The following is a 24,811-nucleotide window of genomic DNA, read 5'->3' on the forward strand; positions in this document are numbered from 1 at the left end:
TGTTCTCTCTACCTTCATAATTTAATACATTCAGAATCAACCCCTTGTATTATCTCCACAGCTACCCTCAAGGTCAAGTCCCCATCATCTTTCAACCTGGGTCACTGAAGTAGCTTCCTCACTGGTTTGCTTCTGTCCTTGTCCCCAGTGATGCTTTATTCAACACTGCAATCAGAGGCAGCTTTCAGTAGGTAAGCCAGATCAGGTCATTCCTCTGACCCATGGCTTAATTAGAAACGCGAGGTTCTTTCAATGGTCTGGTATAAGCCTCTTCACATATATTTTCTATCACTTCCACAGTTGGTTATTATTATTTATTTTACCCTAAATATAACATTTTATATAAAACAATTTGAACTATATATCAAATATAATATCAAAGTTATGCCATATGTTTTTGTTTGATGTCAAAAAAATTCTATGAAACACCTATGAGACATTTAACTACTTACTTGCAACCAGTGGTTCCTCTTCTGATGGTTTAAAGTAAAAAGAAACTTTTTCCAAATCAAATAGTGCAACCAGTGTATCTTCTAACATGGCTTGTTCATCTGTCTAGAAAGAAAGAAAACAGTAAAAAATATGATTGGATTGCAAAGGATAGAACATCACATCACATCACATCACATCACATCACATCACATCACATCACATCACATCACATCACACTGTATCACATCTCCAGACCAAAACTAGCTTCATTTGTGTTTTATTTACATGCAAACCAAATTATCAACACTTATCTAAGAACTTACTGTCCACAATGAAATTAACAAATCCCTCAAAGTTACAAGTCTCTTTAATAGTTTTATATTTTTCCTTTTCCATATTACCTAAATGGTTCTACACAATCTTGCAGTCTATTTTGTAGCTATATTCAAACTGTGTTGATTTTTATTATTTACAAACAAATGTGTAAATAATACAATAAGCATGCTGTCTCCAAACTTCTATAATCTTAAAAATGTAACAGCTAAAAGGCAGGAATATTTTTTATTAAAAAGCCACAGTACACAGTTTCCATCCTGTTTTACAATAAGATAGCCGATGCATTATTCATTTTGCAACCTTGTAGAGCTGTGATGAAAGCAATTTGCATGTATGCAGTGATTTTTCTTCCAAAGAGCTTGGGTACAAGAATCGTTTCTATCTCACTTGCCTTTATGGGGCCTTAATCTAGAGTCTTGTGAGTATGAAATCTGATTTGTTTTTATCATTCCTTTCATTCTAAGAACATATTATTTCACATTGAAGCAGGTAAGGCCCAGCCACAGTAACAAGTTCTGTGCATGTCTCAGCAATATTATCTTTCTAGTATTAAATTCTGGCCTTCCTATTAGCAGTTTTGTGCATGACCTAGAGTCTTTTATTAATTTCCTCCTGAAAGAATAATTAGCCTTATCATACACAGATTATCTTTTAAAGGTAACATTTGTTTCTTTAAGACTATCAATGATCCTTTTAAATAATGATTTTAACAAGATTTACACACGCTTTTAAAAGTTGCTGTAAGCATACAGCCATTTTGGGGAGGGGGCAGCATGAGTAGAGGGTGAAGGAGATACTAAAGAATGTCCCTTGTGTGAAAAAGAATCACTAAATCAAACCCCAGATCCCAAAGATGTATAGCATGCAAAACCAAAAGTTAAGAGAATCATCACCTTTGCACTTTGGCTTGGTACTTAATACTGTGTATGGTACACAGTAAGTGCTGGATAAATGTTTATTTTAGTAAACTTATTTTTTAAAGTCCTTTGAAGCAGCAAAAGTATGCCATGAACCTGGAATTGGAAGGATAGGGCTGAAGAATCAGCATCTTCTTAACTGAGAAGAATACACACAAGGAAGAAGTGTCCCAAACAGGCACGCCTCTGATTGCTACAGTGCAAGTCCTGATGCTCCAGCAGATGTGGCTAAAGTGATATGCAAGTGACCATGGACTGTGCTCAGAGCTCAGGGACACACAGACTGCCAGTGCTGGCACCTCCCACAGAACCTTCCACATTGCTAGGAGGCTTGTATGTGCTTGTTACAGAGACAGAAAAAACATGGGTTTCTTTGACTTTTTACAAAGCAACCTTTGCATTTTTTTCTATAATGTTAAGCGTTTCAAAAGACTAAGGAAAAAAAAACAGTTTTCTTGAGATATAATTCACATCCTATAAAAGTCCCCCATTTAAAGTGTATAAGCTTAGGGGTTTTTAGTGTACTCAGAGTTGTGTAACTACCACCATAGTCTAATTTTAGAATATTTGCACCACCCCACAAAGAAACTCAGTACCCATTAGCATTCACTCCCCATATCCCTTCTTCCAGTCCTTAGCTCTAGGCAACCATTAGCCTACTTTCAGTCTCCGAAATTTGCCTATTGCACATATTACATAATAATGGACTCAAATAATATATATCTTTTACAGCTATAATCACTTAGCATAATGTTTTCAACCTCCATCCATGTTGTAGCCTGAGAATATCTGTATACAAGTTTTTGTGTAAATATAAGTTTTCATTTTTCTTTGTGTAAATATAAGTTTTCATTTTTCTTGTATATTATATAGAGGTAGAATTTCTGGGTGATATGGGAATTCTATGTGTAACATTTTGAAGAAGTGCTAAATAGTTTTCCAAAATGGCTGCACTGACTTCAGTGTCCATCAACAACAAATGGATAAGGAAGATAGGATGTATCTCTCTCTCTCTCTCTCTCTCTCTCTCTCTCTCTCTCTCTCTCTCACACACACACACACACACACACACACAAACACACGAATATTACTCAGCCATAAAAAAGGTGAGATGTTGTCATTTGGGACAACATGGATTGGCCTACATTACAGTGATATGTGGAATCTAAAAAACAAAACAAATGAATAAACAAACAAAAGACAAATCAGGCCTATAAATACCACAACAAACTGATGGCTGCCAGAGGGAAGGGGGTGGTGGGATGGGCAAAATGGATAAAGGGAAGAAAAAGATACAGGCTTCCAGTTGTGGAATGAATAAATCATGGGAATAAAAGGCACAGCATAGGGAGTATAGTCAGTAGTACTGTAATAGTGTTGTATTGTGACAGATGGTAGCCTTGTGGTGAGGGTAGCAGAACACATAGAGAGGTTGAATCATTATGTTGTACACCTGAAACTAAAGTAACATTCTGTGTCAACTATATTCAAATAAAAAATATATGGAAAAAATTTTATTTTTTTTTATTTTTTATTTTTTTTTTATTGTTTGTTTTTTTCTTTTTCTTTTTTTTTTTTTTTTATGAAATTTATTGAAAATTGGTTTCCATACAACACCCAGTGCTCATCCCAAAAGGTGCCCTCCTCAATACCCATCACCCACCCTCCCCTCCCTCCCACCCCCCATCAACCCTCAGTTTGTTCTCAGTTTTTAACAGTCTCTTATGCTTTGGCTCTCTCCCACTCTAACCTCTTTTTTTTTTTTCCTTCCCCTCCCCCATGGGTTCCTGTTAAGTTTCTCAGGATCCACATAAGAGTGAAACCATATGGTATCTGTCTTTCTCTGTATGGCTTATTTCACTTAGCATTACACTCTCCAGTTCCATCCACGTTGCTACAAAGGGCCATATTTCATTTTTTCTCATTGCCACATAGTATTCCATTGTGTATATAAACCACAATTTCTTTATCCATTCATCAGTTGATGGACATTTAGGCTCTTTCCATAATTTGGCTATTGTTGAGAGTGCTGCTATGAACATTGGGGTACAAGTGCCCCTATGCATCAGTACTCCTGTATCCCTTGGATAAATTCCTAGCAGTGCTATTGCTGGGTCATAGGGTAGGTCTATTTTTAATTTTCTGAGGAACCTCCACACTGCTTTCCAGAGCGGCTGCACCAATTTGCATTCCCACCAACAGTGCAAGAGGGTTCCCGTTTCTCCACATCCTCTCCAGCATCTATAGTCTCCTGATTTGTTCATTTTGGCCACTCTGACTGGCGTGAGGTGATACCTGAGTGTGGTTTTGATTTGTATTTCCCTGATAAGGAGCGACGCTGAACATCTTTTCATGTGCCTGTTGGCCATCTGGATGTCTTCTTTAGAGAAGTGTCTATTCATGTTTTCTGCCCATTTCTTCACTGGGTTATTTGTTTTTCGGGTGTGGAGTTTGGTGAGCTCTTTATAGATTTTAGATATTAGCCCTTTGTCCGATATGTCATTTGCAAATATCTTTTCCCATTCCGTTGGTTGCCTTTTAGTTTTGTTGGTTGTTTCCTTTGCCGTGCAGAAGCTTTTTATCTTCATAAGGTCCCAGTAATTCACTTTTGCTTTTAATTCCCTTGCCTTTGGGGATGTGTCGAGTAAGAGATTGCTACGGCTGAGGTCAGAGAGGTCTTTTCCTGCTTTCTCCTCTAAGGTTTTGATGGTTTCCTGTCTCACATTTAGGTCCTTTATCCATTTTGAGTTTATTTTTGTAAATGGTGTGAGAAAGTGGTCTAGTTTCAACCTTCTGCATGTTGCTGTCCAGTTCTCCCAGCACCATTTGTTAAAGAGGCTGTCTTTTTTCCATTGGATGTTCTTTCCTGCTTTGTCAAAGATGAGTTGGCCATACGTTTGTGGGTCTAGTTCTGGGGTTTCTATTCTATTCCATTGGTCTGTGTGTCTGTTTTTGTGCCAATACCATGCTGTCTTGATGATGACAGCTTTGTAGTAGAGGCTAAAGTCTGGGATTGTGATGCCTCCTGCTTTGGTCTTCTTCTTCAAAATTCCTTTGGCTATTCGGGGCCTTTTGTGGTTCCATATGAATTTTAGGATTGCTTGTTCTAATTTCGAGAAGAATGCTGGTGCAATTTTGATTGGGATTGCATTGAATGTGTAGATAGCTTTGGGTAGTATTGACATTTTGACAATATTTATTTTTCCAATCCATGAGCAGGGAATGTCTTTCCATTTCTTTAAGTCTTCTTCAATTACCTTCATAAGCTTTCTATAGTTTTCAGCATACAGATCCTTCACATCTTTGGTTAGATTTATTCCTAGGTATTTTATGCTTCTTGGTGCAATTGTGAATGGGATCATTTTCTTTATTTGTCTTTCTGTTGCTTCATTGTTAGTGTATAAGAATGCAACTGATTTCTGTACATTGATTTTGTATCCTGCAACTTTGCTGAATTCATGTATCAGTTCTAGCAGACTTTTGGTGGAGTCTATCGGATTTTCCATGTATAATATCATGTCATCTGCAAAAAGCGAAAGCTTGACTTCATCTTTGCCAATTTTGATGCCTTTGATTTCCTTTTGTTGTCTGATTGCTGATGCTAGAACTTCCAGCACTATGTTAAACAACAGCGGTGAGAGTGGGCATCCCTGTCGTGTTCCTGATCTCAGGGAAAAAGCTCTCAGTGTTTCCCCATTGAGGATGATGTTAGCTGTGGGCTTTTCATAAATGGCTTTTATGATCTTTAAGTATGTTCCTTCTATCCCGACTTTCTCAAGGGTTTTTATTAAGAAAGGGTGCTGGATTTTGTCAAAGGCCTTTTCTGCATCGATTGACAGGATCATATGGTTCTTCTCTTTTTTTTTGTTAATGTGATGTATCACGTTGATTGATTTGCGAATGTTGAACCAGCCCTGCATCCCAGGAATGAATCCCACTTGATCATGGTGAATAATTCTTTTTATATGCTGTTGAACTCGATTTGCTAGTATCTTATTCAGAATTTTTGCATCCATATTCATCAGGGATATTGGCCTGTAGTTCTCTTTTTTTACTGGGTCTCTGTCTGGTTTAGGAATCAAAGTAATACTGGCTTCATAGAATGAGTCTGGAAGTTTTCCTTCCCTTTCTATTTCTTGGAATAGCTTGAGAAGGATAGGTATTATCTCTGCTTTAAATGTCTGGTAGAACTCCCCTGGGAAGCCATCTGGTCCTGGACTCTTATTTGTTGGGAGATTTTTGATAACCGATTCAATTTCTTCGCTGGTTATGGGTCTGTTCAAGCTTTCTATTTCCTCCTGATTGAGTTTTGGAAGAGTGTGGGTGTTCAGGAATGTGTCCATTTCTTCCAGGTTGTCCAATTTGTTGGCATATAATTTTTCATAGTATTCCCTGATAATTGTTTGTATCTCTGAGGGATTGGTTGTAATAATTCCATTTTCATTCATGATTTTATCTATTTGGGTCATCTCCCTTTTCTTTTTGAGAAGCCTGGCTAGAGGTTTGTCAATTTTGTTTATTTTTTCAAAAAACCAACTCTTGGTTTCGTTGATCTGCTCTACAGTTTTTTTAGATTCTATATTGTTTATTTCTGCTCTGATCTTTATTATTTCTCTTCTTCTGCTGAGTTTAGGCTGCCTTTGCTGTTCTGCTTCTATTTCCTTTAGGTGTGCTGTTAGATTTTGTATTTGGGATTTTTCTTGTTTCTTGAGATAGGCCTGGATTGCAATGTATTTTCCTCTCAGGACTGCCTTCGCTGCGTCCCAAAGCGTTTGGATTGTTGTATTTTCATTTTCGTTTGTTTCCATATATTTTTTGATTTCTTCTCTAATTGCCTGGTTGACCCACTCATTCGTTAGTAGGGTGTTCTTTAACCTCCACGCTTTTGGAGGTTTTCCAGACTTTTTCCTGTGGTTGATTTCAAGCTTCATAGCATTGTGGTCTGAAAGTATGCATGGTATAATTTCAATTCTTGTAAACTTATGAAGGGCTGTTTTGTGACCCAGTATATGATCTATCTTGGAGAATGTTCCATGTGCACTCGAGAAGAAAGTATATTCTGTTGCTTTGGGATGCAGAGTTCTAAATAGATCTGTCAAGTCCATCTGATCCAATGTCTCATTCAGGGCCCTTGTTTCTTTATTGACTGTGTGTCTAGATGATCTATCCATTTCTGTAAGTGGGGTGTTAAAGTCCCCTGCAATTACCACATTCTTATCAATAAGGTTGCTTATGTTTATGAGTAATTGTTTTATATACTTGGGGGCTCTGGTATTCGGCGCACAGACATTTATAATTGTTAGCTCTTCCTGATGGATAGACCCTGTAACTATTATATAATGTCCTTCTTCATCTCTTGTTACAGCCTTTAATTTAAAGTCTAGTTTGTCTGATATAAGTATGGCTACTCCAGCTTTCTTTTGGCTTCCAGTCGCATGATAAATAGTTCTCCATCCCCTCACTCTGAATCTAAAGGTGTCCTCAGGTCTAAAATGAGTCTCTTGTAGACAGCAAATAGATGGGTCTTGTTTTTTTATCCATTCTGATACCCTATGTCTTTTGGTTGGCGCATTTAATCCGTTTACATTCAGTGTTATTATAGAAAGATACGGGTTTAGAGTCATTGTGATGTCTGTATGTTTTATGCTTGTAGTGATGTCTCTGGTACTTTGTCTCACAGGGTCCCCCTTAGGATCTCTTGTAGGGCTGGTTTAGTGGTGACAAATTCCTTCAGTTTTTGTTTGTTTGGGAAGACCTTTATCTCTCCTTCTATTCTAAATGACAGACTTGCTGGATAAAGGATTCTCGGCTGCATATTTTTGCTGTCTAGCACCCTGAAAATCTCGTGCCAATTCTTTCTGGCCTGCCAAGTTTCAAAAGAGAGATCAGTCACGAGTCTTATAGGTCTCCCTTTATATGTGAGGGCACGTTTACCCCTTGCTGCTTTCAGAATTTTCTCTTTATCCTTGTATTTTGCCAGTTTCACTATGATATGTCGTGCAGAAGATCGATTCAAGTTACGTCTGAAGGGAGTTCTCTGTGCCTCTTGGATTTCAATGCCTTTTTCCTTCCTCAGTTCAGGGAAGTTCTCAGCTATTATTTCTTCAAGTACCCCTTCAGCACCTTTCCCTCTCTCTTCCTCCTCTGGAATACCAATTATGCGTATATTATTTCTTTTTAGTGTATCACTTAGTTCTCTAATTTTCCCCTCATACTCCTGGATTTTTTTATCTCTCTTTTTCTCAGCTTCCTCTTTTTCCATAACTTTATCTTCTAGTTCACCTATTCTCTCCTCTGCCTCTTCCATCCGAGCCGTGGTGGTTTGCATTTTGTTTTGCATTTCATTTAAAGCGTTTTTCAGCTCCTCGTGACTGTTCCTTAGTCCCTTGATCTCTGTAGCAAGAGATTCTCTGCTGTCCTGTATACTGTTTTCCAGCCCAGCGATTAATTTTATGACTATTATTCTAAATTCACTTTCTGTTATATTATTTAAATCCTTTTTGATCAGCTCATTAGCTGTTGTTATTTCCTGGAGATTCTTCTGAGGGGAATTCTTCCGCTTGGTCATTTTGGATAGTCCCTGGTGTGGTGAGGACCTGCAGGGCACTTCCCCTGTGCTGTGGTGTATAACTGGAGTTGGTGGGCGGGGCCGCAGTCAGTCCTGATGTCTGCCCCCAGCCCACCGCTGGGGCCACAGTCAGACTGGTGTGTGCCTTCTCTTCCCCTCTCCTAGGGGCGGGATTCACTGTGGGGTGGCGTGGCCCATCTGGGCTACTTGCACACTGCCAGGCTTGTGATGCTGGGGATCTGGCGTATTAGCTGGGGTGGGAAGGCAAGGTGCACGGCGGGAGGGGGGGCAGGCTTAGCTCGCTTCTCCTTAGGTGATCCACTTCAGGAGGGGCCCTGTGGCAGCCGGAGGGAGTCAGATCCGCTGCCGGAGGTTTGGCTCCGCAGAAGCACAGAGTTGGGTGTTTGCGCGGAGCGAGCAATTTCCCTGGCCGGAACCGGTTCCCTTTGGGATTTTGGCTGGGGGATGGGCGGGGGAGATGGCGCTGGCGAGCGCCTTTGTTCCCCGCCAAACTGAGCTCTGTCGTCCGGGGGCTCCGCAGCTCACCCTCCCTTTGTCCTCCAGCCTTCCCGCTTTCCGAGCAGAGCTGTTAACTTATGACCTCCCAGACGCTAAGTCGCGCTTGCTGTCGGAACACAGTCCGTCAGGCCCCTCCGCTTTTGCAAGCCGGACTCGGGGGCTCTGCTTGGCTGGCGAGCCGCCCCTCCGCCCCGGCTCCCTCCCGCCAGTCCGTGGAGCGCGCACCGCCTCGCCGCCCTTCCTACCCTCTTCCGTGGGCCTCTCGTCTGCACTTGGGTCCGGTGACTCCGTTCTGCTAATCCTCTGGTGGTTTTCTGGGTTATTTAGGCAGGTGTAGGTGGAATCTAAGTGATCAGCAGGACGCGCGGTGAGCCCAGCGTCCTCCTACGCCGCCATCTTCCTGCGCCTCCCCACAAAGATCTTCGGAAAAAATTTTAAAAACAGCTGCACTATTTTACATTCCCACCAGCAATGTATGAGGGTTACAATTTCTCCTTACCAACACTTGTGATTGCCTTTTGGATTACAGTTATCCACATCTCAATGTGTCCTAGTATCTTATTGTAGTTTTGAGTTGCATTTCCCCAATGGCTAATGACGTCGATCATCTTTTCATGTGTTTTCTGGCCATTTTATATCTTCTTCCAAGAAACACCTATTCAAATCCTTTGTGTGCTTTTTTAATCGAGTTGTCTTTTTACTAAGTGTTAAGAATTCATTGTAGAGTCTTGGGACACTTGGTGGCTCAATTGGTTGAGCGTCCAACTTTTGGTCTCAGCCAAGGTCATGATCTCATAGTTGTGAGTTTGATCCCGCATTGGGCTCTGTACTGACAGCTGTGGAGCCTGCTTGAGATTCTGTCTCTTCTTCCCTGCTCCTCCCCTGTTTTTGTTCTCTCTCTCAATCTCAAAATAAATTTAAAAAATTAAAAAATAAAGAATTCTTTCTAGAGTCTGGATATGTCACTTATCAGGTATATAAGTTCAAATATTTTCTCCCATTCCTTGGGATTTGGAACAAAATTAAGTTTAAAGTAAAAGTACCAGCACTTGATTAAACAACGGCAGTTTTAAAATAAGAGTAGAATATGGGGCGCCTGGGTGGCTCAGTCGGTTGGGCGGCCGACTTCGGCTCAGGTCATGATCTCGCGGTCTGTGAGTTCAAGCCCCGCGTCGGGCTCTGTGCTGACCTGCTCAGAGCCTGGAGCCTGTTTCAGATTCTGTGTTTCCCTCTCTCTCTGACCCTCCCCCGTTCATGCTCTGTCTCTCTCTGTCTCAAAAAATAAATAAACGTTAAAAACAAAAAATTAAAAAAAAAAAAGAGTAGAATAGAAATGAAGCCTCATTCATTCACCCATCTAACAAACACTTAATGTGTTAGGAAGTGGGTTTCCTTTCTTACGTCATTTCTATTTGAAAGGAAATAATTAATATTTATTTTGTTTGTAAACATTTCCAAAAGTGCCTTATTTCAAAATTTTCATTAGTTAAATCTTTCTGAGTTTTATTAGCAATCAAATAAGAAATCGGTCGCCCACATGGAGCCCATAGAATCTTTTCAAAAGAACCTAATTTTGTTTCTCTGCAGTACACTGAGGCAGACTTCCTTACCTTATCATTCCAGAACCTTTTATGACTGTGCAGTATTGCAATTACCTATCTTCATTATCATTAAAGAAAAACATTTTGATATATAAACTCACATATATTTGTTTAATAGGTGAAACAGGATCTCATATTTAAAATCACAATTCTATTTGATGAGCACCTTCAGCTTATACGTAAGAGTGAACACATTTGTCTTTTTGAACATCATGACAACTATCAGAACCACAGAAAGTATATGTTAATTTTTTTTTTCAACGTTTATTTTTATTTTTGGGACAGAGAGAGACAGAGCATGAACGGGGGAGGGGCAGAGAGAGAGGGAGACACAGAATCGGAAACAGGCTCCAGGCTCTGAGCCATCAGCCCAGAGCCTGACGCGGGGCTCGAACTCACGGACCGCGAGATCGTGACCTGGCTGAAGTCGGACGCTTAACCGACTGCGCCACCCAGGCGCCCCAGAAAGTATATGTTAAAAGACTACTTTGATTTATCAAATATTTTGTGATGCTTTCTTCATGTGCACTGCGGGAAACTGATACATAAATATGGACTATTCTACAATAATTAAGGCAGTGTTCTTACATTTAACAGGACAAACATGCGTGCAAAGGAAGGAAATAAAATCATTTAACATACACAAATTTTAAACAGATTGTCAGATAGTAAGGCATGAAAGTTGTCAGATCTTGTCTATCAAGCAGGCTCCAGAATATCAATGTCAGTGGGAGCTTGGCTTTCGTGGCACTTCTGGATTGGAAATAAGGACCCACAGCATAAAGACCCTCTCTCCTCTGATGATCTTTCTCCTTCACTGCTTAGGGATATAGGAATTAGTAACAGATGGAGGCTTTCTCAGCTTTCAGCAGCCTGAGAATACGTAAAATCAGGAAAGAAGAAATACCTTCTACATAGTTACTAAAACCATATTTGCCCATGGGAAAATGAATTCTTTTATTTTTTTTTTAAATTTTTTTTTTCAACGTTTATTTATTTTTGGGACAGAGAGAGACAGAGCATGAACGGGGGAGGAGCAGAGAGAGAGGGAGACACAGAATCGGAAACAGGCTCCAGGCTCTGAGCCATCAGCCCAGAGCCTGACGCGGGGCTCGAACTCCCGGACCGCGAGATCGTGACCTGGCTGAAGTCGGACGCTTAACCGACTGCGCCACCCAGGCGCCCCATGAATTCTTTTAAAGTAGCTGACTGCCTGCTAATATATAATGAATAACCACTTATTTGGGAATGGGTTACAAGGTATGTTATGGTTGTCATAGGCAGTGGGAGACACTGTGATTCCTTACCAAGTTTGGTGACAGGAGCGACTGAAAGTGAAAAAGAACACCTGCATTCGCTATCTGGTCCAGCCACCTTCTGCTGGCCTCCCCGGTGTCCATCTCATTGTCTTTGCTGTTGTCAAACATCTGGTTTAAGGCTGCCATAAGCTGCTCAGAGAAGGCACAGACTGTGGCCACAAGACTCTGGCAGAAAACCATGTCTCTTCGGAGCTGTGTCTCACTGTCTGTAACCCAGGAGAACATAAAGACAGTTTTGAAAAATGCCACAGGTAAATAAAACCAATTCATTAAGCATTTATATTTGCTGTTATTTCATCCTTTCACTATACTCAAACCATGTGGAAAATGTGAATCTGAACTCTACTAATGAGCATACACTTTAGCAAATATGCTAAACACCAAAAAAATTTAAAAACCATTAAAATAACTTTGGTTAATTGATATTGTGACTTTATTTTGCAATCATTGAATTGTTCTACAAAACCCAAGGGGAAAAAGGCTTTATTTATTGATGTGTTTTTTTTTTTTTTTCTGATGGAACATGATTTGTTTGTTTCATGATATTTCCTAAAGGAAATTCAAAGTTCAATGTTTCAATTTGTGCTGGCAAATGAAATACATTATTAATACTAAATTTTTAAGTGATCTAATAAACTTACTCTAATTTTGTTAACATGATACGCATATGGGGAAAAGAGTATTGATATCTGATTGTTTATAACAATAAGCAAATCTGGATCTCTTAGATTCACCTAAGGAAACTTCAGGAGTCATAAACATGTCCAGTTTATACATTTTTATATTTCTTTGAAATAAGTAATGTATTTACAGTTTTAACATATGCTGCTTTTCACCAGTATTCTTATTATGCAACTGGTTGGATTTTTGATGGACCCACACTGAAGGTATGTCTACCCTGTGAATTGCCACTCTTGGGCCACCATTTTTTCCAAGTGGAAACAAGCTTGCCTCTGAGAACCTGATCACAGGGATTCACTTCTTTGGGTGTTTGGATACATACAAACTCCATGAACTATATAAATATAAGCCATAAATTCTGTGCACTGAAAAATCGCTTATACTAGAAGAACAATAAAAGTGAAAATACTCATTTTCTTAAAAATGTACTGAATATTTCAAGGGCTCAGAATTTTCTGAAATGAAGAAGTATTGTCAGTATTAATGTAAAACATAGGTATAAATGTTGCCATTATTTAATGAGTTCTTGCTTTTTTGATAAAAAGGCATGATTTTTAAGTTGTTTAACAAGAACACTGATCATATGTTTTTAATAACCATCAAAGGCATGTGAACACATAATGTAACTGCTATGTATTACCTAGTTTCACTATTAGTAAAAGCTACTCTTAAAAAATTTATGAGAAAAAGGATTGGGTATTAAAATATTTAATTTTATAATGAAAATATCCACTTATTATGTTGAACTATACAAACTTGCTGCTATACTAGGTCAAAATGGTTGAATATGGCAATTCCATATGGTTCAACTTTTTAACTTAACAACATGTGTTAGACGTTTCCCTTAAGCAATTATATACCATGTGTCTCATTCAAATAGATGGAAAAGAGGGTTTTACAGGTAACTGTGAAATAGCCAAACTGGGAAAAAACTGTCCAAGCCTCAATTAAGAGAAAAGCAAAACACTTTTGTTTTCTTGTTGTGCACAATTTTAAAAGTGTTGTGCACTTTTAAACAAAGTGTAGACATTCAGCAACTATTTACTGAATTAATAAATGAAAATGATGAACCAGTAGAGCAACTAAGAAACCAATTAAGTGAAATGAAAATGCATGAGCTCATTCTCTGACTTCTTGAAATGCTTGGATTTAGTTTAACCTAAAAGGATAATTCAGATGGTTTGGGAGCCAAAACGTGTAGCTGCGGTACGGGGTTCAAGACAGAAACTACATAAAATTGCCCTGTATCTTTCTTGTACATTCTTGCTTTGCTTTTCTGTTGTCCTATAGTAAAGCAGAAAATCTGGGAAATTAAAAAAAATACTAGTAATTTTAGCAGGAATACTCTCACCTATAACCTGAGAATAATTTCACAATAAAAACTGAATCGGAAAGAAATGCTTTATATGAAGAATGGAAAGCTAAGGTCTAGAGAAGGAAGGATCCAGTTCCACTGAGAACTTTAGAAGCAATCACAAGGGTTAATAACTTTGCCACTAGTAGAAATAATTATCTTCAAATTGCTTTTGGGAAGCAATGCTCAAATTTCTTCCCATTTTTTAACCTTAGAAAGAATACTCAGATGTTTATTCTACACTCCACTACAATATTGTATATGCATTTAAAGTCAAATAAAATTTTCATTCAACCTCATTACCAAATCAGATAATGATCACACAAAGTTGTATTTGTTCATTAATTCAAACTTTTCACACTGAATATACCACAGGAATTAAACATGGCACCAATCACTGGGGGTATGAAGACATCCAAGTTGAGGCCTCGGCCATGTCTGTGCTCACAGTAGAGTCACAGAAGTTGATATGCAAGATGCCCTTGGACCACCAGCCATTTAAATTTCAAACCAACATATTTTTAAATAAAAAATATTTTATAAATGTTTACTACTTCGTGAGGTGATTTTCAGTTGTACTTTCCTATTTTCAAAAGAGTAAATGACTTGTTTGCATAAACTTCAATATGCACATCATATTGAGATTTTCAACGTTTTTTTATTTATTTTTGGGACAGAGAGAGACAGAGCATGAACGGGGGAGGGGCAGAGAGAGAGGGAGACACAGAATCGGAAACAGGCTCCAGGCTCCGAGCCATCAGCCCAGAGCCCAACGCGGGGCTCGAACTCACAGACCGCGAGATCGTGACCTGGCTGAAGTCGGACGCTTAACCGACTGCGCCACCCAGGCGCCCCCATATTGAGATTTTCAAATAACTTTTACACATTATCGCTTCCCGGTGAGTAACAAAGGTAGAAAACTCAGAGTGGCAGAAAGGGGTCTTTACGATCTATCTATCCTCAAGTTAGGTTGACAGCTTATAAATGCATTACTTCCCTCCATTCATCCCTACACCAGCAACAATCTTCACAGGCTTGTTGTGAGAATACGATAAATCAATGTATCTGAAAGCAGCCAGGACCCTGGCTGTACAGACCTCTCCTCTTTGAGCCACACACTACTGCTCAGGTTCCTCAAATGCTAAATGCTCTTACAGCTCACGCCTTGGGGACTTCTGGCTGCAGACACTTTCTCACCCTTTCCATTACCAAACTTTAAGTCATCTTTAAGAGTCAACTCCTTGAACTACTGAAACCCATTGAACTTAGGAAATATTACCACCCCTGGTGAAATTTCCCCTCTCCTTCAGGAAGTATCCTGCACTTCTTGATCTGCCACCACAGGCTCGGGGGCATCCCTGTACTAGATGGCTAATTACTCAGCGGTGTGAGAGTTTGTTTACACGTTTGGGTTCCCCAAGAGACCATCAGCACATCAAGACCAGCAGAAGTGGCATATAATGTGAATTATGCTCATGGACCTAGAGACATATAATCTGACTTCATCTACCCATTCCATCCATTTTAAACCATATAATCCTAGGTATCAGATTCCTACATATAATATGAGGTATTTCTACTTCTTAGACCTACAATAAAGATAAACGAGATAAAGCACTTATCAAAGTGAAATTGCACAGCATGATTATTGTGATTCTTCTTTTCTCCAGCATCTAGCAGGGTGCCTGGCACTGAGTGGAGCTCAGTTCTATTGCTAAATAGGGAAGGAACCACATGATGAACAAAGACACCAAAATAAGCAAACTCCCAGCAAAAATGAACAGGTCTTTTCTTATAATTACGCAGCTGTTCAAAATTCACAAGTGTCCATCCTTCCCCAAAACTATTCTCATTCCTCATTTTTATCAATAAGAATTACAGCAAAAACAACAACAGCTGCTTCTAGCTTCTAGCAAAAGAAGAAAGGCACGGAGAGCTGTTTTTTTGGTGACAGTTTGTTTACTGTTTTTGCAGAATAAGAATTCTCTTGTAGTGGGAATACATTCAAAACAAATGGATGTTTTACTTATCAAAGGCTTCCGTTTCATTCCAGGATTTAAGCACCTACTTAAATTCACCTTCTACAAACATGTTTTAAAATAGTAACACTTAATTTACTCTCCACTGTTTAAAAAGCTCAAATTCCATAGCTGGTCTAAAAAAGAATGACATGGTTTCTAGACACACAAGTAATCCTAGTCATTATTCTGAGACTGTAGGGAAAAGAAAAAAAAAGTAACAACAAAGAAATAAAAGAGAGATGAGAGAGAGAGAAAGAGACAGAGAGAAAGAGAAAGTAATAAAGGTGAGTTAAAAACAATATTTAGCAGGGGCGACTGGTGGCTCAGTTGGTTAAGCGTCTGACTTCAGCTCAGGTCATGATCTCATAGTGCGTGAGTTCAAGCCCCACGTCGGGCTCTGTGCTGACAGCTCAGAGCCTACAGCCTGCTTCAGATTCTGTGTTTCCCTCTCTCTACCCCTCCCCTGTCTCTGTCTCTAAAATAAATTAAAAAAACAAAAAAAAAAACCAGTATTTAGCAGACACCATCTACCCTTCACCTGTGGAGAGCATAATTCTGCAACCGACAACATGGAGTAATCTGGCTGCATTCTGATGCTATCCTATATATGAGGGAAAAGAAGAGTGAGTAAATAAAGTAGGAAAAAGGAGAATGATGATGGAAATAGAAAAATAAAATTGAAATCAAAATAAGGATCTATAAGAACAGCCATTTAAATACTAATGAACAAAGCAATGTGTTCCAGGACTACTTCTGGAATTGGCATAACTAAGTTTGAATTTCCTCTGCCACTTACTATTAATGCATTTACTCAATAAGGCATCTAATCTTCCAGATACTCAAAAATATGTGTTGAATGAATACATTTACCAGTTATTATTAATTAGCCTGAATGTTAATTTCTTTCCACATTTAAAACTATGGAAAAATAATATTCTCACAGAGTGATTGTGAGGACCCAAGGAAATCCATAAGTATGAGGTATACCAACTGTGTGGTTATTAGGAAAACTAAAAAAAAGTAAGATATTTTGTTATTATTATTACTCAGTCAAAAAAACAAGACAACACTTCTTTAATTAAAGCAAAAATCAGCCAACAAACAAAAAAAGCCCTCTGGTTAACTTAACTCATTCATTCACTTATAATTTAAATTTTCCAGGTATGATAGATTGTAAAAGACCTCTTCTTCTAAGTACAGTCCACTTCTCCACCCCTTGAATCTAGCCCAACTACCTCTTTGTTCATAAACCAGTTAGACCAGTTTCACAATAAATGCCATGTACACAATTAACTTTACCAAAACTTGCTTCCTTCCTCCTTTTTAATTATATTCTGTGTGTGTGTGTGTGTGTGTGTGTGTGTGTATACATATATATGTGTGTGAGAGAGAGAGAGAGAGAGAGAAAGGGGGAGAGAGAGGGAGAGAGGGGGAGAGGAAGAGGGAGAGGAAGAGAGGGAGAGAAAAGGAGATTTGCATTTTATTTTTCTCCTTTTTTTAAATTTAAATTTTATTTAGTTAACATATAGTACAACATTGGTTTCAGGAGTAGAATTCAGTGATTCATCACTTACATAATACCCAACGTTCATCCCAAGTGCCCTCCTTAATACCCCTCACCCATCTAGCCCATCCCCCACCCACCTCCCTCCATCAACCCTCAGTTTGTTCTCTTTCATTAAGAGTCTCCTGTGGTTTGCTTCCCTCTCGTCTCTCCCCCCGCTTCCCATATGTTCATCTGTTTTGTTTCTTAAATTCCACATATGAGTGAAATCATATGGTATTTGTATTTGTCTTTCTCTGATTGACTTATTTCTCTCAGCAAAGTACTTACTGTCTCCATCCACATCATTGCAAATGGCAAGATTTCATTCTTTTGGATGGCTGAGTAACCGTCCATGGTGTATATATACTACATCCTCTTTATCCATTCATCAGTCAATGGACAGACAGTTGGGCTCTCTCCACAGTTTGGCCACTGTTGATAATGCTGCTATAAACACCTGGGTGCATGTACCACCTAGAATCTGTATTTTTGTATCCTTTGGGTAAACACCTAATAGCACAATCGCTGGATGGTGTATGGTGGCTCTATTTTTAGTTAAATATATATTTATATGCATTTCCATGTTTGTACTATAACTGAAGATGAGAATGTTTTGTGTTTTCATTAAAACTAAGTATTTTTTAAAAATATTTGCAAGGCTTTAGAGTAAGTATGGATCATATTTCCATCTAATCTGTTAAAGGCATTGCTGTGATATCATGACACTTCTAAGGTCTCAGGCTACAATAATTTCAAATAATAAAAATAATGAGAAATATTACCTGAATATTCAAGAAGAGCCAGGAGTATCCTACACTTCACCTCTGCAGAAAAAGAAAGCATAGCAGTTAGTTGTTCAGTCTTTTTTTGCCATTGACACCACATTTTAACTGTGTAATAAAAATTAGCACAACCTTACTCCATTAGATAATACAAATCCCATTTACTTGACATTCTATTCTTCCTATCTGCCTATATAAATTCTATCCATTTCTCAAGATGCTACAATCCTTCCAGTTCCAAATTAAATTAGTCTGTGAAACACCCTTCAAATTCTGCTTCATCCTTTGTAAGTCACCCTTAGCTGCTGTAGTTTCCATGGTGTTCTCTAAACTCCTACAGCTATTGTGGTCTTGATCAATAAACTCTCAAACGGCATTTCTTCTTAGTTACTTAAACTTTTAAATATCGTATATGCATTTATAAACTTTATCTATAAATATACATATTTTATTATACATTATATATTAGAATTATAAATTGTACAGATTATACTTGTAAGTTATATAATGTATATCTATATAATCTCTCTCTATATAGACTTCCTTTCCTATCTGTATGTCAAGATACTGTCCTAAAGTGCAGAACAATACTAAATATTTCCAAATACTCTTTTTCACAACACATCTCCAAACGAAGGCAATCACAAATGTTCAATAAATGATGTGTATTAACCTCATACTCATTGCCTTACTTCTAATTGGTAAACAGTTTACTTGCAATAAGGAAATATGAAAATATTCAAAGCTTCTTTATGTGCTAAAGATTATGGGAAATAAAAGAAGGTTAGGTTGCATCCTATTCCAGACAGGTTCACAATAGAGTCAGTGACAAAATTACCTGATAAGAAATGTAGGAAATACTTGAGAGGATGTTACATTTTACAAAGAAGATAATAACACGAGAATTTCAGAGGCAGGAAAGTACAAGAAAGAGTCAGAAGAACCATCTGTTACAGTCATCCCCTCTTATCTATGTGGGATATGGACTAAGACCCCCAGTGGGTGCCTGAAACCATGGATAGTGCTGAACCCTATATATACGATGTTTTTTCCTGTACATACATATTTATTACAAAGTTTAATTTACAAATTAGGCACAGTAAGAGATTAACAACAAGAACTAATAATAAAATAGAACAATTATAATAATCTATTAAGTTATGTGAATATGGTCACTCTCAAAATATCTTACTATACTGTATTCAACCTTCCTCTTGTGATGATGTGAGGTGATAAAACGCCTACATGATGAGATGAAGTAGACATTGTGACGTAGAGTCAAGCTACTACTAACCTTCTGATGATAAGTCAGAAAGACGATCTTCTGCTTCTTGACTGTGGTTGACTAAGGGTTAATGAAACCAAGGAAAGTGTACCAGCTTTGTGGTATTCGGAAAATTCCTAAAGTACACTTAACTCCTGAATAACAAAAGTTTGAACTGCATGGGTCCACTCATATGTGGATTTTTTCAATAAATACAGTACAGTATTGTAAGTGGATTTTCTCTTCTTCATGATTTTCTTAACGTTTTCTTTCCTCAGGCTTACTTTATTTTAAGAATATAGTATATGATACATATAACACACAAAATATATATTAACCGAATATTTATGTTATCAGTAAGGTTTCTGGTCAGCAGTAAGCTATTAGTAGTTAGGTTTGATGGCGGGGTGGGGGGAGTCAAATGCATATTTTTGACTGTGTAGGAAATCAGAGCCCCTAATCCTCATGCTGTTCAATGGCCAACCATACTTTGACTTTCAATGTGCTCATTCATAAGTGATGATAACACCTATCTTATCTATTTCAGGAGCCTGTGTAAAAAAATAAAAAGGGATATATATTAAAAGCTTTGGAAAATTATTTAAAGAACCGTGTACCTGTGAAGCATTATTGTTATTATAATCTGGATCTAGCTAAAGTTGTATAGAATTCTAAGTGAGTCCTGAAATGTTTTTAAACATTTTTGAAAGTTACATTGTCAAGGGAGTAGGTACATAGCCTAAGAGTGGGAAAGAGTGCTAGCAAGAGAATACAGTAAAGAATGAATACCAAATTTCCAACAATCTAGCATAGAAAAGACTTTATTATATAATTTAGAGACTGAGATTGGGATATAGTTAGATAGCCCCACTGAAAAATGGCTTCCACCATCAGGCTGATGAGTTTAGACTTATCTAACAAAAATCACTGTAAGGTTCAGGGGCAGGGTACCAGATTATTAACATGATATTTTAGGAAGATGAATATAGTATATAGTAATATATAAACCAGAAAAGATGGAGACAGGGGAGTCACCAGAAAACTATTCTAATTACTGAGGTAAGGAGAAAAAGGGGGAAATGGAGACTTATGATTTAAAAAAAGGAGAAGAAGCTCTTTAGTTTATTTGGGACAACAGCAGAGAAAAAAATGGGGAAAAAAGTAAGTTGTTGAAAAAATGACAGATTTTGAGAAAAGTACAATTTTTGTAGGGAGCAAGAGTTGCTCCCTACATTTGAATTTAAGATGATGATGGGTCCAATTCTACCACTAATCTCCGTGTGTGTTTTTTTCACCCCATACCACAAGCAATTATTCAACACTCTCGGGGTATCCTACAATTCGACTCAGTTCTGGCATTATCGACCTAAAGGCAGCATCAGATCTCACAGGGCAAAAGCTCAGTCCCACAAGACTGCCTGCCCCCCCCCTCTCTCTCTCTCTCTCTCTCTCTCTCTCTCTCTCTCTCTCTCTCTCTCACACACACACACACACACACACACACACTTCAGGTGCCACCTATCAACAGGTGTCACCTGTGATTCTGACTAACTAGCTACAGACTGGAGATTCCAACCACTCCTTCCTTAAGTTTGATCAATTTGCTAGAGTGGCTCAAAGAACCCAGAGAAACATCTAAATCACCAGTTTATTATAAAAGGATAGAACTCAGGAGAAGCCAGAAGGAAGAGATGCCCTGAGAAAGGAAGGCATGGGGAAATGGTGCAGAGCTTCCATGTTCTCTCAATGCACCACTCTTCTAGAACCCACCTGGACGCTCTTCGAATCCCATCCTTTTGGGATCTTATGGAGGCTTCATTACATAGGCATGATTGATTAAATCATTAGTTACTGTTGACTGAACTAAATCCCCAGGCCCTCTCCCCTGGGTGGGGAGGGGGTTGGAATTCGGAAAGTTCCAACCCCCTAATCACAGGGTTGGCTTCCTTGCAACCAGCCCCCATCAGTAGAGGTTTTCCAAAAGTCACCTCATTGACAGAACAAAAGACACCTTTATTGTTCTCCTCACAAGAAATTCCAAGAGTTTTAGAAAATCTGCCAGGGATGGGGTCAAAGACCAGTTACATATTTCTTATTGTAAATCACAATATCACAGTGGGCTAATCAAGCAAAAATATCTTCAGTTGGCTGATAATTTGAGACCATAATTTAGTGTAGCGTTTAAGCAGGAGACAGGCATCAAATTTGTGACACTACACAATGAATCTATCCACCATTTAGTCTACTGTTTTTTCTGCTCTCTTCTACCCTCAGTTTAGCAGGCTGTGAATGGATGAATGACACAGTGTGATGTAGTTTAGGAATGACACTGTAACAGTGTTTCCTATATAAAGATCATATAATTGTTATGTGTTTATATCATCTTTGGTATACACTTGATAGGATATTTTGAAATCAGAGATGAATGAATGATAAGGTTCAGAACCCACTATCCCAAAATATGACAATTTATCATACTGAAAATTTAACATGAAGTAATTTGAGGAACAGCAGATGTACAGAGGACTCTCTGCTTCTCCCCTGAAGCAGGTCATAAAACCTTCATGCGAGAAGTGCCTTCTCAATCCCAGAAGAAAAGAACATCCTTATCTCAGAACATGGAGGGATACTGAGAGGAACAGGCCTTGCTAAGTTTCCCCCAGATTATTACCCTTTGTTCATACCCTTTTGTCCTATTCCATTTTCCCAAAGTTTTCTACCCTTCACCAAACTTAGTTAAAAAGCACTCAGGTTTAACCATTTTTTTCTGGTCTTCATTTCCTTACAAAGGCTCCCATGTCATGTAAAAGATACTAAATAAATGTATATGCTTTTCATTTTTTTTTTTTTTGTCTGACTAATTTATAGGATCCCAGCCAGAGAACCTAGAAGGGTAGAAAGAAAAAGATTACCTTTTTCCTCCCTTACAGGAACATCAGAATGGGGTTATCCCAGCTACTTATATAAACCATGAAATGCTGGCAAGCTGACATTATGTTGAATTTCTAGCCAAGACCTAACCCTTCATTAAATAATCCCCTATATAAAGACAAATGGGAAATAGAAAATTACTTTTAAGTTGAATAGGATGAATTCATGATAAACTGCTGAGGACTTAAGATGAAAAGTAATATTTTTAATTAATTAATTATTTATTTTAGAGAGAAAGAGAGAGCAAGCAGGGGAGAGGGGCCGAGGGAGAGAAAGAGAATCTTTTTTTTTTTTTTTTAAATTTTTTTTTCAACGTTTATTTATTTTTGGGACAGAGAGAGACAGAGCGGGAGAGACAGAGAGAGACAGGGGGAGGGGCAGAGAGAGAGGGAGACACAGAATCGGAAACACGCTCCAGGCTCCGAGCCATCAGCCCAGAGCCCGACGCGGGGCTCGAACTCACGGACCGCGAGATCGTGACCTGGCTGAAGTCAGACGCTTAACCGACTGCGCCACCCAGGCGCCCCGAGAAAGAGAATCTTAAGCAGGCTCTATGTGCTCAGCAAAGAGCCTAACGCAGGACTCGATCGCACGGTCTTGGAATCATGAATTGAACACTCAACTGACTGAGCCACTCAGGTGCCCCCAAAATGTAAGGTATTTTAAATGAGTATTACTAAAAATTAAGCTTTTTATATTGCATTAGAAAGTGTTTAAATGTTAAAGATAAAGCTCCTCAAAAAACAAAAGGTTTTTTGATTTCTCTGTTCTTGATACTGCATTTAGTCTAAAAACAATTATAAGGTGGGAAAAACCCTCAAAGATGATGAGAACAAGTGCATTTACAACTTCTATGAGTGTTATGATACTGGCATTTATTCCTCAAAAAAATTACCTTTTACTCAGTAAAATATATGTTTAAATTCCTTTAAACCTGGAAGCTTTTAAAAAATATATGTATCATTTTTGTTATTCATTATTTTGGGGGGTTTTAAATTCAGACTTTTCATTAAATATGATGTTATGTGTAACAAGTAGCCATTATATTTAGCTATAAACTAATAATATAGCCAAGAAATCCAGCTGTCAAAAACAAAAGAGATTTCATCACAAGAGATTTATATGGAGTTCTCCATATCTATACAACCTTTTCCTTCTACTGATTGGTAATCAATATCTAAGATGTTATATTTGAGTACATTTCTAGGTGGAAAATTTAGTAATTCCAGAACACACACACATCTCTGTCATTTGGTAAATGAAGAAACTGAGGCCCAAGAGTTATGTCACAGGCTTAGACTCTATCTGGTTAAGAGCTCTCTTTTGTCGGCAAAGTATACAACTCTCTCTACTTCACCCTAAAACAAATGGTAGTGACTGGGGTTATGTTGTTATTCTGCTGAATACTATTTACTGTATCCAAATGACTGAGGGATAAAAATTTAAATGCAGGCATATACTTATTTACTCTAGAGGTTTCTCAACCTCAGCCCTATTGACATTTTGGGCCAAATAATTCTTTGTTGTGAGGGACAGTGTTGTATACCACACAACATTTAGAAGCATGTCTGGCCTCTACGCACTAGATGCCAGTAGCACACTCACAATCGTGACAACCAAAAAAAATATCTCCAGACATTTCCAACCACTGGTCCAATGTTGGGAAGACAACCACTGAACCAGGCATTTAAAAAAATCAAACATAGGGGCGCCTGGGTGGCGCAGTCGGTTAAGCGTCCGACTTCAGCCAGGTCACGATCTCGCGGTCCGGGAGTTCGAGCCCCGCGTCGGGCTCTGGGCTGATGGCTCAGAGCCTGGAGCCTGCTTCAGATTCTGTGTCTCCCTCTCTCTCTGTCCCTCCCCCGTTCATGCTCTGTCTCTCTCTGTCCCAAAAATAAATAAACGTTGAAAAAAAAAATTAAAAAAAAAAAAAAAAAGAAAAAAAAAATCAAACATATTTCTCATTTCATTTTATTTCACTATAATCATTTTGGAAACCCTCAGAATTTCCTACATAATACTCTAGCCCTAAACAACATGAAATGAGACTCACTAGAATCATCTTGAAGTGTTACATCTCCAACTGTAGGCAGTACCAATTATAGGATGTTGAGTAAGCAATGTCATGGTAGCTAATAACAATAAACTTGGACAAACACGTCCAAAAAGGAAACTTGAAAACCAGTGATAAAACCTATGTTATTATTTTGATTCTCATGGATTCACAATTAAATTTTTAGACTTCCCATAAAACTTAGCTTCATGACTTTTGTGAATCTTTTAGAAATTTTTCTGATATTGTTTCATATTATAAAATATGAAACTCTCTCCATGTTCCACTTTTCTTCTTAAGTATGAGCCCTTATTCTATTTACTGAAAATATTCTTCATGATTCATTCTACATTGTTTAGATCCTTGGAGCATGAGGCTCTATAATTCTATTCCTTTTTCCTTCCTCCTACCTCACCCTTTCCAGTTCTTTTATTTTCCTCATAACATGAAATACTGCAAAAAGTAATCAGGGCACTACTGAGTTTTG

General features: G+C 38.3%; 1 protein-coding gene across 4 annotated transcripts in view; it reads right to left on the reverse strand.

Annotated features, from left to right (window-relative positions):
- PREX2 (phosphatidylinositol-3,4,5-trisphosphate dependent Rac exchange factor 2) overlaps positions 1-24,811 on the reverse strand; it is a 299,461-nt gene that overhangs the window by 86,383 nt on the left and 188,267 nt on the right. For all 4 annotated transcript variants that reach the window (XR_003966317.1, XR_003966315.1, XR_003966316.1 and 1 more), the window contains exons 31-33: positions 18,077-18,118; positions 11,681-11,898; positions 453-555 (exon numbers count right to left, since the gene is read on the reverse strand). Coding sequence is in view for 1 of the 4 variants with exons in the window: in XM_030304277.1 (XP_030160137.1) it covers positions 453-555; positions 11,681-11,898; positions 18,077-18,118 (363 nt within the window). In the remaining 3 variants the exon portion in view is untranslated. The remainder of the gene's footprint in view (positions 1-452; positions 556-11,680; positions 11,899-18,076; positions 18,119-24,811) is intronic.

Source organism: Lynx canadensis, chromosome F2, assembly GCF_007474595.2.
Source record: "Lynx canadensis isolate LIC74 chromosome F2, mLynCan4.pri.v2, whole genome shotgun sequence".
Taxonomy (NCBI): domain Eukaryota; kingdom Metazoa; phylum Chordata; class Mammalia; order Carnivora; family Felidae; genus Lynx; species Lynx canadensis.